Genomic DNA, 13,918 nt, shown 5'->3' on the forward strand with positions numbered 1-13,918 from the left:
TCACCTTAATTAAACGCTTATCTAGTCAATAAGTTATTATCTTGCCAGAGACTATTCATAATTATGTTTCATTGTGGGGCTTACTCTTCATGACTTACTGAAATAAAGTTAGAAAAAACTTCCACGAGCTTTTCTAAATGCCCTCTCGTCAATGTCACCATAGTTCCATGCTAATGTTGTCTTTCTCTCTTCAGTTTAGCTTTTGTTGTCTTTCTGGGATTGTGAGATTGTGAGAAATTTGCTGAACTCTTCAGTTAGGGATGTTGAACGTACGGTTGAGGTTTCATGCTTCTTTAGAATTAGTGTGTCGTTTTGATATATGTTTTCTTTTCCTTGTATTCGAGACTGTAATTAAATTGATGAATCTATATCCTAGGTGAGTTTGATTCCGTTGATGAAAAGAATAATGGGGTGCTTTTGTGTTCGTCTCATAATTATAAGCGCATCATCCAACGGTTTTCAGTTTGTGTCGCGGTTACTGAAGGTAACGTAAATGTACGACCACAGTTTTTTGTCGTTCAGTAATAATCAAACTACTTGACAAATTACTACGGTAGAGGGCAGAGGATTTATACTTTGGAAAAAAATTATATGCCATTTTTAATTAAGAAACAGCAACAAAATTACGCCTAAATTTTGTTAATCATATATGCCTATATTAGATTAGAAATTCTGCATGGCATTAATTTGATTTCTTTATTTTATTTTAGAAAAGAACAAAACTTATTTGTTATTTTTATATTATGTTAGTATTGTTAGTTAATTAATATATTCTAAAAAAAATATTATAATAAAGTCATATTAACAAATGTTTTTAATATATTAGTTTAAAATATATAAATAATGCTTTCATAAAAAATTATGTTAGAAGCTCATTAAAAAAATCGTAGCATTATATTTTTTTAATAATTTATATCCTTTAATTAAGGACCTTAAAATGCTAGTTAACATTCTTTTAAAGGAAAAATATGGGTATATTTATTGAAGTGTTGTTGATTTTGTTTATTAATCAAAATTAAAATTTTAACTTGATAATCTATGATAATATTAAATAAAAATATTTTACTATAATACATTTTTAATTTTAATTAACTAACAATACTAACATAATAAAAAATAATAAATAGTAAATTTTATAAAAAAAAAATTATAATCCTTAATATTATTAATGCATTAAAAATATATGATGCAATATTATATTTTTTATAAGAGCTTAATAGATATAGATTATTTGTATATCGTGATAGATGCATTAAACAAATGGTTATTTTAAAGTGCCTAGTAATTAGTTAGTTAGGAGGTAAACATGCACTCCATGGATATGTTTGGCAACTGGTTCACACATGCAGTGTCTGATCAAAGCTCCTTTTCGAGGCAGTCTTACTCACTTTCATTAAAAGGCAGCAATAACCAAGACAGACACACAACGTTCCCCGCGTTTTATCTAACTCTCACTCTCTTCCATTCTTACCTCCTCAAGTTTTGAGCTAAACCTGTTTTTGATTCTATGCACGGAAGTCTTTTTTATTGCAGAAAAAGTAATTAAAGTTAGGTTTAGTGCACTCTAAATGAATCACAGCGATATGAACCTATCCAATCATCCTCGTTCCTTCCTGAGACTTTTTGGCTTTTTTATTGTATTGTTACTGCGTGCGTCTTGCTCTATTCTGTTGGTCAACGACCATTCTAAAATTCCTCGAGCCAGACACCTGTTTTGTTCCCTCAAAGTACGAATCTTTTTTTGTTTTCTGTTAATTTACTTATGACAGATATAGCGGTAGGTTCCTTACCAACCTATTTCTTTGTTGGAAGCTTAAACATTTGTCCTTGTTGCGTCTATATTCTTATTCTCTACTTTCAGGTCTCCGCCAATTAAGTTTCAAAGAAAATAAACGTTATTCTTTTTTTCTTTTCGCCAATTTTAATCTCTTTCAGATACCTTTTTAGTTGGATAAAAACATTCACAGACAATAAAAATATTTTATTGAAATAAATATATTATATTCTTTTAACAACAAAAATAAATATATATATTCTTGACAGTGCTAGTTGCGATAATTTATGGGAAAATGTTATTATATCCCTGAATAACTAATTGATAACTCAGGATCACGAGTCCACTTAACTAGCCATTCTTGTTGGAGACAAAAGAACCTTAACTAACTCTTTTTTTAGGTTAAATTTTAAATGTATTCCTCATACCTAACTCTATTTTTAATTGAAGTTCATAAATTGATCTTATTATTTTAATTCCTAAATGAAAAAAATTACACTTTTTTTTACATAAATACATTAATTTTATTTGGTTCTTATATGAAAAATAAAATTAACACAACTATAACTTCCACAAACAACAGAAACGGATTTAATGTTTTTTTAAGTAAAGACTAAAATGATTTTTTTTCATATAAGAACTAAAAATATAATATGGAAAACAAATTTATAATTTCTCTTTTTTCAAATCAATCTCTATTTTAAAACTATTAATGAAACGTCAAAAAAAATTGTGAAACGGGGCTCACTTTTTCATATTGACGGAACTATACCGGTGGTAAGTATATAATAATTAGTTTTTAATTATTTTAGAAAATGATGTTTTTATTAACATAGGTTTGATTGATGAATTATCCCCCGTCCGTTGATTACGATTATTACAATTTTATAGTGCTAAAGCAAACCATCTGACGGGGCATCTGTTTCATGTAACTCACAGCAGTCCTCTAACTATATATAAGATTGCAACATTAAGTTTTATGCACTCGATCGAGTTGAAGATTTTCAATTTAATATAAACTTTAAACTTTATTCAATGCCAATGACATGTTTCTAAAGTGATTCATCTAATGACCTGATTAAGCAAAACATCTTGTTGGACACTTTAAAGTTTTACCATAGAATAATAACATGAAAACTCCTGCCCTTTGTTTCTTTTCTCAGTCCCAAGTAATAATATAAGTTTGATTCGCGTATGTGCCTTTATATCATTGTAAAACCTATAGAAGTCATCTCAAGTGACCAACAGCAATAACTAATATTAATACATTGGCTTTTTCTGGGGCACTCGTTATGGAGAAATGAATGCTTAGGGGGTCCACACTTTGACAAATAATTTATTTAAAACTATCAAATTAATCGTCCCTAATCAACAAATCAATTATTGTCGTCGTCATGAATGGCAATGAGCTGTTTCTATTCATGGAAGACGAATTTCGAAACCCATATAGCGTTTACTCCTTTGGTAGAGTGGAAAGAACGTGAGAAGGAAAAAAATGAAATTGAAATTAAAAGAAAAATGAAAAAAAAAAAGAAATTTTTTATTTATTTTTATTTTTCTCTCAATCAAACAAAAAAAGATAAATTGTTATTAGTGTTCTTCTTTTCTATTTCTTTCTTTTCTAACCAAACTGATGCTTAGGGTGAATTTTCTCCCCTTATGCAGAGCTACACAGTACATGCAACCACTGACAAAACCACATTTAACTTAATTTGATAATTACCATGGCCATTCAGCAATTGATCAACCACATAAATCAATTAAGAACCCACTTTTGGTTGTCGAAAATTTTAGTGGAACACTGAAAAGCTTTGGTCACTTACAAACTAAGATTAATACATCCAAAATACTGAAAAATATTATGCACTTGCGCAAGTGTCTACTGCACTTTCTTCAATAATCCATCCCCAAACGCCTTATTTCAGCTTGGAAAGTAGGGCTCGAGACTAGTGTTCGACGTGCAAGAGTCCTTATGTCTTCTCTTGGACAATGTCTCGAGATACGACCCAGCTCCCGTAATGCACCTTCACTAATCATGTCTCTTGCATTTGCTTCTGTATTACATCAAACAAAAGGTCATGGGGCACGCTAAGTTTGGTATCTAAATCACAGATAGGGTGCAGTTAATGCTCACCATGTTGTGCTAAGTGACAAAGTGCAAGCTCAATATGACGCCTAACTAATGAGACTTCATTATTTGCGTTTTGCACTATCCATGGAAGCACACCTTCCTCAATGAGTAAAGATCTTCCAATCTTTGTTCCTGTATAATTAATGTGCCAAAACTTTAACTCACGCAATAAAGATGCCATTAATCATTTATGTTAGAAATTTTGTTTGCAAACAAAATACGTGCCAAATAGGATAGATATGGAAGTAATGCACAAATGATATCATTTCAAAGGCAAAGTGATTATTACCTTGAGTAGATGCTCTTGATTCGCACTTTGCAAAGTTGGCTATTCCGCGGGCAACCTGTGCATGTACATCAGGATGTTTGCATCTGACCATTCCCAGCAGTGCCTTGATACCAGCTTCTTCCTTTAGCTTTATTTGTAGCTTATCTAAATGCAGGAACACCAAACTTGTTAGGTTATTTTGTTTCAAGAAAATCAACTTTGTGCATGAATGCCTAGACTACAATTGCATTCCTACATATGGATACAAAATCTGTGTAATAAAGCAATTAGTATTTTCAATATCAACAACAACAATCATAGCCTTTTCTCTCCAAGGGAAATTTGACCCAGGAATCAAAATTCAAACATGCGACTGTATTTAGTCATTTTTTCAATACCAAATATATATTTTTCATTTAATATTCAACGTAAAATTATAGAACATCCACCTGATACGAGGGCAGAAATACCGTTGAAGAGAAGCATCAGAATTAAGAAAGCTATTTTAGATGAACTTAAGCATCATTATCAATCTATCAACAAAGATTTCATAAAACATTTCATTGATTTAACCACTTGGCTTTCAAATATTTAGTTTGCTAGGGTAACAGTAAAAGGGAAAATATAATTTCAACTAACAATAATGATTGTTTTAAATTTTCCTGTATTATTTTCTTCTTATGCACGGTAGAACTAACAATAACGATTGTCTTAACAAGTTTATCTTCCATAAATTATAATACATCCACCCTACATCTCAGCAGAAGGATCTTCTTTAAGGAATGAGCCTGATATGAATGCATTATCTATGCTGCTGTTAGAATCCCTACTACAGTGCAGATAACCAAAATAATTGCATAAATAAAATAAGATCAACTGTATACAGTTGCCACAAAGATTAGCAATTGCTCCTGCAACCATTCGAAGGGTTTGAGGATCTTCAGCATTGGCTGCTGTCACTGACAATAAATTAATGCCCCCTTGGGCTACAATGAGATCTTGATTGGTTTCTGTTAAGACAAAATTAGGTTTCAGTTGCCAGGAAAAAGGCAAAAAAGAAGTGTTAGTAGTACTCATTTTATATATATATATATATATACTAGTAGGAAAGAAGTGGATGTGAAAGTTACCGTTCATTGCCAAGTTTGCGATAGCGCCTGCTGCAACTCTATGTGTTGTTTCATCTTCTGAGTTCTTAAGCAGTGTAAGCAAGGACGAGAGTCCTCCAGCTTCTACAATCTTCTTCTGGTTGGTTTCTGCGTGGTCAAGGTTGATAGATGTTATGGTTATATGGTCGTTAATGATACCAAGTTTTACAAAGAAGCAAACAGACATTCAGATTGTGTCATAGCAAGATAAGGTTTGATGCATGTTTTTGTGATTATTTTTCTTCAACAGACATTCAGACAACTGAAATTTATCTTTCTCAATAGAGTCAATATTGCCCCCGAAATTTAACTATTTTCAGTCACTTTTTTTTTTCCTTTGGATACAAATTACGTTATCTTAATCCTAGTTCTAGTATCTACACACAGGGTATTTCAAAACCTTCAGCAGCTAGATTTGCTACTACTTTCGCAGCATGGATTCGCATATCAGCATCTTGTGCTTCAAGCAATGACAAAATCTTCTGGAATCCCACTGCAGGAATGTTGATTGAATCAGGAAGAAATGACATCAAATTTGAAAGTAATTTATCCAACAGAAATTGTCCAGTGGTCAACATTCAACACATGCATATGCAATATATACTAAGTAGTAATTACCACCTTGTTCAAAGAGCTTGGCAATCGAAGTCTTCTCTTCATTTCCTGAAGATTTCTGTTGATGCTTAACCTGGGAAGAGGGAGAATCTAAACTACCAGCGTCATTTTCGAATTCTCCTCCATCAATTTGTTGTCTTGTCTGTAAGAGAAATTGCAAATACAAGCGTTTCTAGTAGACAGACAAGTTACTAGGATGCGTAGAGTTAAGTTTGTGGTGAAGGTTAATTTTGTGTAGTTTGAAGCAAGAGTTTAAATCATTATATCATAGTTAAAAAGCGCGTGATGGCGCCATGGCTTGGATTACTATAAGCATAAACATGTCTACAAAATATAATATTGGTTAACATACTAGTGTCTCACATAATCTAGCCCAAACTGAATTCAAGATTTTTTATTTTCTTTGGTAAACTAATTCAAGATATTAAATAATAATAATGATTATACCCTTACCATTGTGAAGTACTTCAGTCATTTCTCCCCCTTTATTATGCCTTTACAATCAAGTCAAAAAATTAATCTGTATCATTTAAAGTGTAGCTCAAAAAATCTTTAATCGCTTGATTTTTATCAAAACTATTAAATGAAAGTCATGTTTCCCTTTAATAAAACATAAACTTTAGCCAATTAACTACCACATTGTGCACCTTAGGTACAGCTTACTTTGCCAACTTCAAAACCCAACTGCAACAACTGACTTTGCAATCTTGCTATTTCTCCTTCGAGTTTCTTTTTGCTATGTGCCTCGTCTTCCAACGACTTACAAAGTTTTAAGATCTCTGACTTTCTTGATGCCTATCACAGCAGACATATCATGGTATAACTAATTCATGTGTCAGATAATGAGGAAGGCACATGCAATGCAAGTGGAAAGTATAAACGTTGGAGGTATGAAAACATACCTCTGACATTTTCAGTTCGGCCATTTGATTCTTCAGATGATTTATTTCCCCTTCGGCAGCATTTCTTAAAAGAGCCTCTTTCTGAAGTATTCTCCTTAAACCGGTCACTTCCTCAGCAGGCACCATGGCAATCTATGATATCGTAACTCACATGTGAGCATAACATCATACCCAAGCTTTACTATTAACTATGAACTGCTATATTCGTACGTATTGTAAACTAGTTTGGCTTCACACGACTATTTGTTAATTAACTTCTTCAAATCTATGTGCAATGGTAAGTAAACAAAAACAACATTGCCGAAATCATTTACTGACAAATCGAGATCATAAAACTGCAGGGAAAATTAAGAGACCAACTGTAAGTAGCATTTTTACTGTTATAATATAATTAACCTAAGACAACATTCGGTAAAACAAAAATTACTACCTCTCTGGTAGATGCAATATAAGACTCCTCATACTTTTTTTGATTCGTCGTCAACTTCTCTTCAAGCTTCTTAATTGATTCCTTATAGTCTTTCTGATATTTAAATCTTTCCTTCTGAGAAAAGGAAAATGGGTGTCAGTACATATCCATTAAGAAAGCATAAAATCAAATCAACCACATGTTCATTGGTAATTGAAAAATTCAAGAAATTACTTAAATAGGAAAAACCTCGATCCTCATAAGTCATACCGTTGCATGCAAGAAATTGACATTAAGATAACATGAAACAGGTATAGAACAAACCTCCAATGAATCCGAATAGTATTTTTGAGCCTCAGATATCCGGTGTTGTGCTTCTACGGTCAATCTTTCAATATCATCCTCAAATGCCTTCCTCTGCCTTTCATGTTCCATTATGAGTTTATCTAATTGTGTGTATAGCCTTCTACACAAGCTTTTGTAATCAAATTCCTCCTTCAATTTTACCATGTTTTTCACCTCCATAGCCCAACAGAGCACAAATGTTAAGCATTATTAAAATTGATGCACATTTCTAGAAAAATGTATATTAATCACAGCAGCACAAGTCGGTGGAGAATGGCTAATCTTTTGGTTAGTATTATAGTATGTTGTAGCAAGCTAGTTATGAAAGATTATGGTCAGTAGCTGCAACGGTCTCGAGAAGTCTATTAAAGAACAAGACAATTAAAATGTGCCACTCACTGGCGGTGTATGAATGCCTATAAATAGCCAATTTAAATCGAAATCTAATACAGTAAACAGCCTCACAGTTACCCCACGTTTCAAATAATTTCTCCAACTAGTTTCTATATATCTGTGTCCAATCATCATATATCAAACATCATACCACAACCTTAAAACTACTATCAAGAATCTTCATATTATTTTTTTTATAAGCACAAAATTTCATTAAATTAAGCACCAGAGGTGCTTAATCCATATCAACAAGTATTAAGCACTATATAATAATTTTTGTTAATTAAATTTAAAACAAACAATTTCTCTTAAACCTGACTTTCTCTTATGCAATAGGAAGAAAATATGCTCCGAAATAATAGCTCTATGTTATTGTGTAGAAAAGAACAATTTCATGTTAAGAACAAATTTAAAGTATCAAATAAAAAATGAAAAGGAAACTGATTTAACACAAGATATTAGTGTTTGTTATGTTTTCAATTTATCATTAAGATATCCAATTATATTATATCTTATCTTATTCTATATAATTTTCTTATGACAAATTTTTTATACGTTTAAAGATATATAACATCAACTTATTTATAGTAAAATTTTATTAAAAATTACATAATATATTTTACTTTGATAACATTTAATATTTTAATTTTTAATAAGAAAATATATTATTTATTAATTTTTTATTATATGTCACACATTAGAAAAAACATATATTTAATTACAAAACCAAAGTATAGAAACTAAGGGAGTATATATCAGCGTTAACAGAGATCAGTAATTTATTTTTAGAAAGGATACTAATTCCATTTTGTCCTAAGCTTTACCATGCGATTTTAGAGAATTAAATTCTTTCGTAATGGTTATTTAATTGAGGAGCCAAATATTTATTATTTTCAAACAAGGAAACTTGACGGTTGTGACTGAAACAGGTTGGCGGTGTCTTTTATTTATTATTTGGTTTTCAAGAATTTCATGTAACTCTGTTTATTTTTTATCATCTTTATGATAATGGAACAAGAAACAAGGATCAGAAACTGTACTCATTTCCTTCTAGGAGAGTTCGCGAAGTGCCCTTTTAACCCGACTAATCAATTCGCTCTGAACCTGCAAGATCTAAGTATCTATCATAGCCAACTTGCCCCTCTGAACAATAGGTGGCTTTGTTGAATGATGATTCATTTAACCATGTGTATGGTTTCCATTTTCAAATGAAAGAGTTGCTTCAAAGGTAATTTAATCCTCCAACAATATGAAAAATAGATACCAATATTTGTTCATGAATTCATAAGGTCTACTTCGAATGCTTCCCTTAGATAGCGCTTTCATGGTAAAGAAGAAAGTAAATTTGATCAAACTCTCATAAAACGACATTTTAAAATCCTGAAAGTAATACCCCATCTCCACAACAGGCACGGTACAACTTCATGAACACGCTTTTGTGGTGCAAACTCAGTGAGCACCTCGTCAAATTCATAAGCATCAGCATCCAGTTTTCTTTGAACCTTTTGTGCTGCGAAAAATAACTGTATATAGATAAGGTAACTGCGAAGGGACGAAATTTAGCTCCACTCAGCAAAATCAACATTTGCCACTGATTCCTTTGCACGAGTCTTGAGATATGAGTTGAGGGAGAGGGACTTATGGGTGTTACAGTGAGTACCATTACTATAGTTGTAACCAAAAGTAGTGGCCATTCTTCCAAACACTTTGTTTTATTTCTTACTTGAATAAACCATTGAATTTCAAGGAAAGCACTTTGTTGATGGGTGCGCAACTTCGGGTTAATGCAGTGAGCTGGCGTTGAGAAAATGAGAGTGAGAGACATAAGCATAAAGAATATGACTCAATTAAGTGGCAGATAGAAAAGGTAGCCAGCCAACTAGCCATGATCATATGTGTTTTGAAACACGTTAAAAAACCAGCAAAAGCAAATTTAATGTAAAGGTTATAATTTAAATGTGAATCCAAGAAATTGAAATTTCATTATTCCGTTTTATCATGTTTGAATTATTAAAGGACGAAAGAGCCCTTCACTATTTGAAATCTGAACTTCTTAATGCAGATTGGAATATCAGTGGTTTCCCTCCCGCGACCGTCATTTTCTGGGATGGATGCTCTCTATCACAGCATCAGACATTGCCATTCAATTTCTAACTTCCCCAAATGCTCACTGAACTTTGCAAATATGGGATAATTACCCAATGCGGTGGATAATCGTATATTAGATGGACTAATAGATTTTGTCTAATTAAGACAGGACATAATTTTAATATAATATTTTAATTTTATTAGTTTATGACAGGATTATTTACTCCGTAAGAGATATTTTGAAAACACTTTTAGATGCATAACATTAAAGCTCTTTTAATTAAAAACCGTATGTCCCTCTAATGAATGGTGATCATAGAGGAGCTAAAGGAAAATTTGAGAGAAAGAGTTTTGCAAAATATTAATGATCTTTACCATCAAAGAGTAACAATAGGCAACAACTAAGGTATGATAAAATCTCCGAATGCTGATGGATGGTAGGTCAAGGCATATGTATTGGGTAGATTTTCGGGAAACACTGTTTTCAAAACAAAGATAAACAAACAACTTTTTTATTATTTTATTTCAACAAAACTATTTTAAATATAGTTTCAAAGAATAAAAAATTTAAATAGCAATCAAACAAGCTCTAAATTTTGACGTTTTCATAAGAAAAATAATTACGATTACGGTAAACACAGAGGAAGGAAATTAGCTATCGGGCTACTAGTAATTTTATACTTAAAAAACGTTATTCTCATAGTTATTACTTATTAGAGATCATAATACTTAACTGTTGTACGACCATATTTTTACATTCAAAATTCATTGTGAACGCGCAGCAAACACATCATCAATAAAAATAAATAAGATCTTTTAAATGATTTTAGCATAATTTTTCAAACGTTGATTTATTTGTAATTAATTGTATTCTTATCTGCTTAATCCAAATTTCCCCAATCAATAGTATAAACTTGGATCACCAATTACACATCCCTTGAATAAAATATTGTGTTACAATATTCTTTTCCATTTTAGCTATCTCATGGAAAATGCTACATAATAAATACTCTTATTTCATGCTCTGAAACAATCATCCTACCAAAAAGTGTATGCTTCGTTAATGTTGGAACTGGATTCACACTTTATCTTTGCATGATAATGATTAATCAATAACTAGTTTAACTAGTTAATGAGTTATCTGAGATTCAATTGTGTAAGCAGTTTTTTTCACTATAAGAAATCACGTATACATACATTTGTCATTAAAAATTTTTAAAATCGTCGTTAAAATAAGTTTATCATGATATTTAAATTTGTAATTTATCATCACTGATATATTCATTATATTAAGCATATTAATAAATTATATATTTTTATAATATTTTTATAATTTATTAAAATATTATTCCTTAAATATTAATATTATATATTATTAATAAATTATTTATAATTAATATATTTTTATTATTAGTGATGATTTTTAATTAAATCATTATTATTAATAATATTAGTGACAATATAAAAAAATTCATCACAGATAATTAATTCGTTACTAAAATATGATTAGATAGATTTTTTGTAGTGCCTATTTCCTGATTCCTCATAATTTCACATGAAGGACATTAACTTAATCTATAGTTCACATACATACAGGACAAGAATATTGATATTGAGTACCAGCAGAACAGGTAGTCAATTTGATTGTAGGTAGCCAATTTGATCGTATGAAAAGTCTGTAACTCTTTAAACCTTATATCCATGATGAATGTAAGAAGAATATGGTAAACTGGTTCATTATATTTTAAGAAGCTAGAATATGGTAAAGTTGGAGAAGGAAGAAGGATGCAAATATAACATCAATAAATACTACAAATTCTCAAACACGGATTGGTTTACCATTTTCTCAACACAAAAAAATGAATGGAGAATTACATGGAATATATAACGCTCTTTTTTTTTATTTACCCACAAAAACTACTGTGTTATAACTTCAGTTGCTATAAATTTTATCTAATAAAAATTAAATTATTAATAAAACTTTAAAAGTTTATTCTAATAACTAACACACAATATTAATGTTTATCTATTGATTATATATATATTAGTGTTGTGTTAATAAAATTATTTGTTATAATATATCAAAACATTAGCATAAATTCAAAGTGTCTGTACTAATAATTTAATTTTTTTATAAATATATATTAACAAAAGTTAATTGAACTTTAAATAATCAGTAGATGATGAGTTTTTTTAGTACCTGATATAAAAATATATATAATACTATTTTAAAAAATATTAACTTGTACTCTGAAAATTGAGTTGGAATAACTAATATTAATAAATTTTGTTTATAAAAAAATATTTATTAAAATTTTATATTTCTAATATCATATTTATTATTATTTATTATTATTATTTTAATTCTAATACTGATATTAACAAATCTATTTTAAATTATAATACATAAAAAAATAAGTATAGGAAGAAAGGAAAAGAGTGTGGAAGAAGTGTTTTTAAGTGATGAATGGGTTGGTGAGATAATTAATTACAACTAGCCGTTTAAGTGACAGTTTTTTATATATGATTTTAATTTTTTTTATATAATAAATATTATTGTTTACATGAAAAATATACTTGATGATATGGCAAAAAAGTACATCAAACAAATAACATAAAAAAAATGATTTTATAATTTTTAGTAAATAATTTAAAAAAATTCAAAAAGCTCAACCACTTTTTCTTACATTCATTTTTTATTCTCTCTTTTTGGATTTCATTTTTCTCTACTATCACATTTCTCTTTTCCTTTATTTTTCTTTTTCTTTTTATTTATCTTTTTCTCTCTTGAACTGCTATACACTGCAAGAGTAAGCATTGACAAATAATTTTCCAAAATAAAAGCATGCAACTCTGTTTGACATAGAAAATGAAATACCATCTACCTCTAAGTGATCAGAAAACATGGCAACCTAGCCTTCAAAAGAAGAAAATAAAATTTCTTAGATTATATTGAAATTGAAATTAATCAAACTGAGTACAAAGAGACAATGGTGAAGTTTATTAAAGAAATGGCAGCCCTAATCAATTGAGAAGAACCTAAAACCTTTGAACCTTATCAGCCTTGATGACAGGATTTGCCTTTGAAATTGCATCTCGGCCAGCAGTTTTGAAATCATAAGAGCATTGGTGCTTCTCTGGGTAGCGATGTGTCCCACAAAAGGTGACCCCACATTTGCACACAAACCCGGTTAACCCCACTTTCTTGAAGCAACTTGCACACCGTTCCACCTCTTTTGAGGGCTCAGCTTGGCTCGATGATGGCTCAGCCGACGAGGATGGCTTTCCCACAGCAAGAGTTAAGTCTAGAGACGGCTCTGTGGCAGAGTGCTTCTCTTCAATACACAGATCCCTGTAGCATTTGGAGCAGAGGTTTTGGTTCTCAGCACTGCCAAAGAAGCCACAATTGTTGCTACACAGCTCCGGCTCGGATGGGATGTGGCTTGCGCCATCTTTCTTTGCAGAATCCATGTTTTGATCTTCCGCAAGTTGTGTTGTTGTCTTAAAATTGTAAGCTGTGTGAATGGTTATTTATAGAGATTGTAATAATGTGTGACTAATGTACTCTGTTGAGAGTGCTGCACTCTTTTATGGCAATAAAAATAAATTTTAACTTTAATTACACTTATTATTTCTCTACTTTAGTGTATTTGTATTTTTTTTTCCTTTAATTTTAATAGTACACTTATTTTTTATATTTTAAATAGTTTAAATTACCTCTTTTACTTTATAATTTTATTTAATAATTAATAAAATATGATATATAATATATTATTGATTTATGTAAATGTACAAACATATATATACACACAATAATTAAGTAAAAAGATTATCATATTTTATAT

The 13,918-nt window shown here is 30.4% G+C and overlaps 2 protein-coding genes across 3 annotated transcripts; both read right to left on the minus strand.

Moving 5' to 3' along the window:
* Window positions 1-3,520: 3,520 nt before the first annotated feature.
* Window positions 3,521-8,162, minus strand: LOC113849314 (kinesin-like protein KIN-UA). Of its 2 annotated transcripts, none has more exons than XM_027479140.1 (12): window positions 7,992-8,162; window positions 7,572-7,775; window positions 7,269-7,382; window positions 6,839-6,970; window positions 6,600-6,731; window positions 5,943-6,078; window positions 5,722-5,814; window positions 5,304-5,429; window positions 5,058-5,183; window positions 4,195-4,338; window positions 3,909-4,037; window positions 3,521-3,828 (listed from the first exon to the last, which is right to left on the minus strand). In XM_027479140.1, the coding sequence occupies exons 1-12, from the start codon at window positions 8,118-8,120 to the stop codon at window positions 3,668-3,670; spliced, it is 1,626 nt and encodes a 541-aa protein (XP_027334941.1). In that variant the 5' UTR covers window positions 8,121-8,162; the 3' UTR covers window positions 3,521-3,667. The 2 variants fall into 2 exon arrangements, with proteins under 2 accessions (XP_027334941.1, XP_027334940.1); XM_027479139.1 differs by having other exon boundaries at window positions 4,962-5,183.
* A 4,950-nt stretch (window positions 8,163-13,112) lies between these two features.
* On the minus strand, window positions 13,113-13,544 carry LOC113851471 (zinc finger A20 and AN1 domain-containing stress-associated protein 7-like). Its single transcript, XM_027481966.1, has one exon. The coding sequence runs from the start codon at window positions 13,542-13,544 to the stop codon at window positions 13,113-13,115; it is 432 nt and encodes a 143-aa protein (XP_027337767.1).
* Between the last annotated feature and the right edge of the window lie 374 nt (window positions 13,545-13,918).

This window comes from Abrus precatorius, unplaced genomic scaffold (assembly GCF_003935025.1).
Source record: "Abrus precatorius isolate BTA unplaced genomic scaffold, Abrus_2018 Scaffold9, whole genome shotgun sequence".
Taxonomy (NCBI): domain Eukaryota; kingdom Viridiplantae; phylum Streptophyta; class Magnoliopsida; order Fabales; family Fabaceae; genus Abrus; species Abrus precatorius.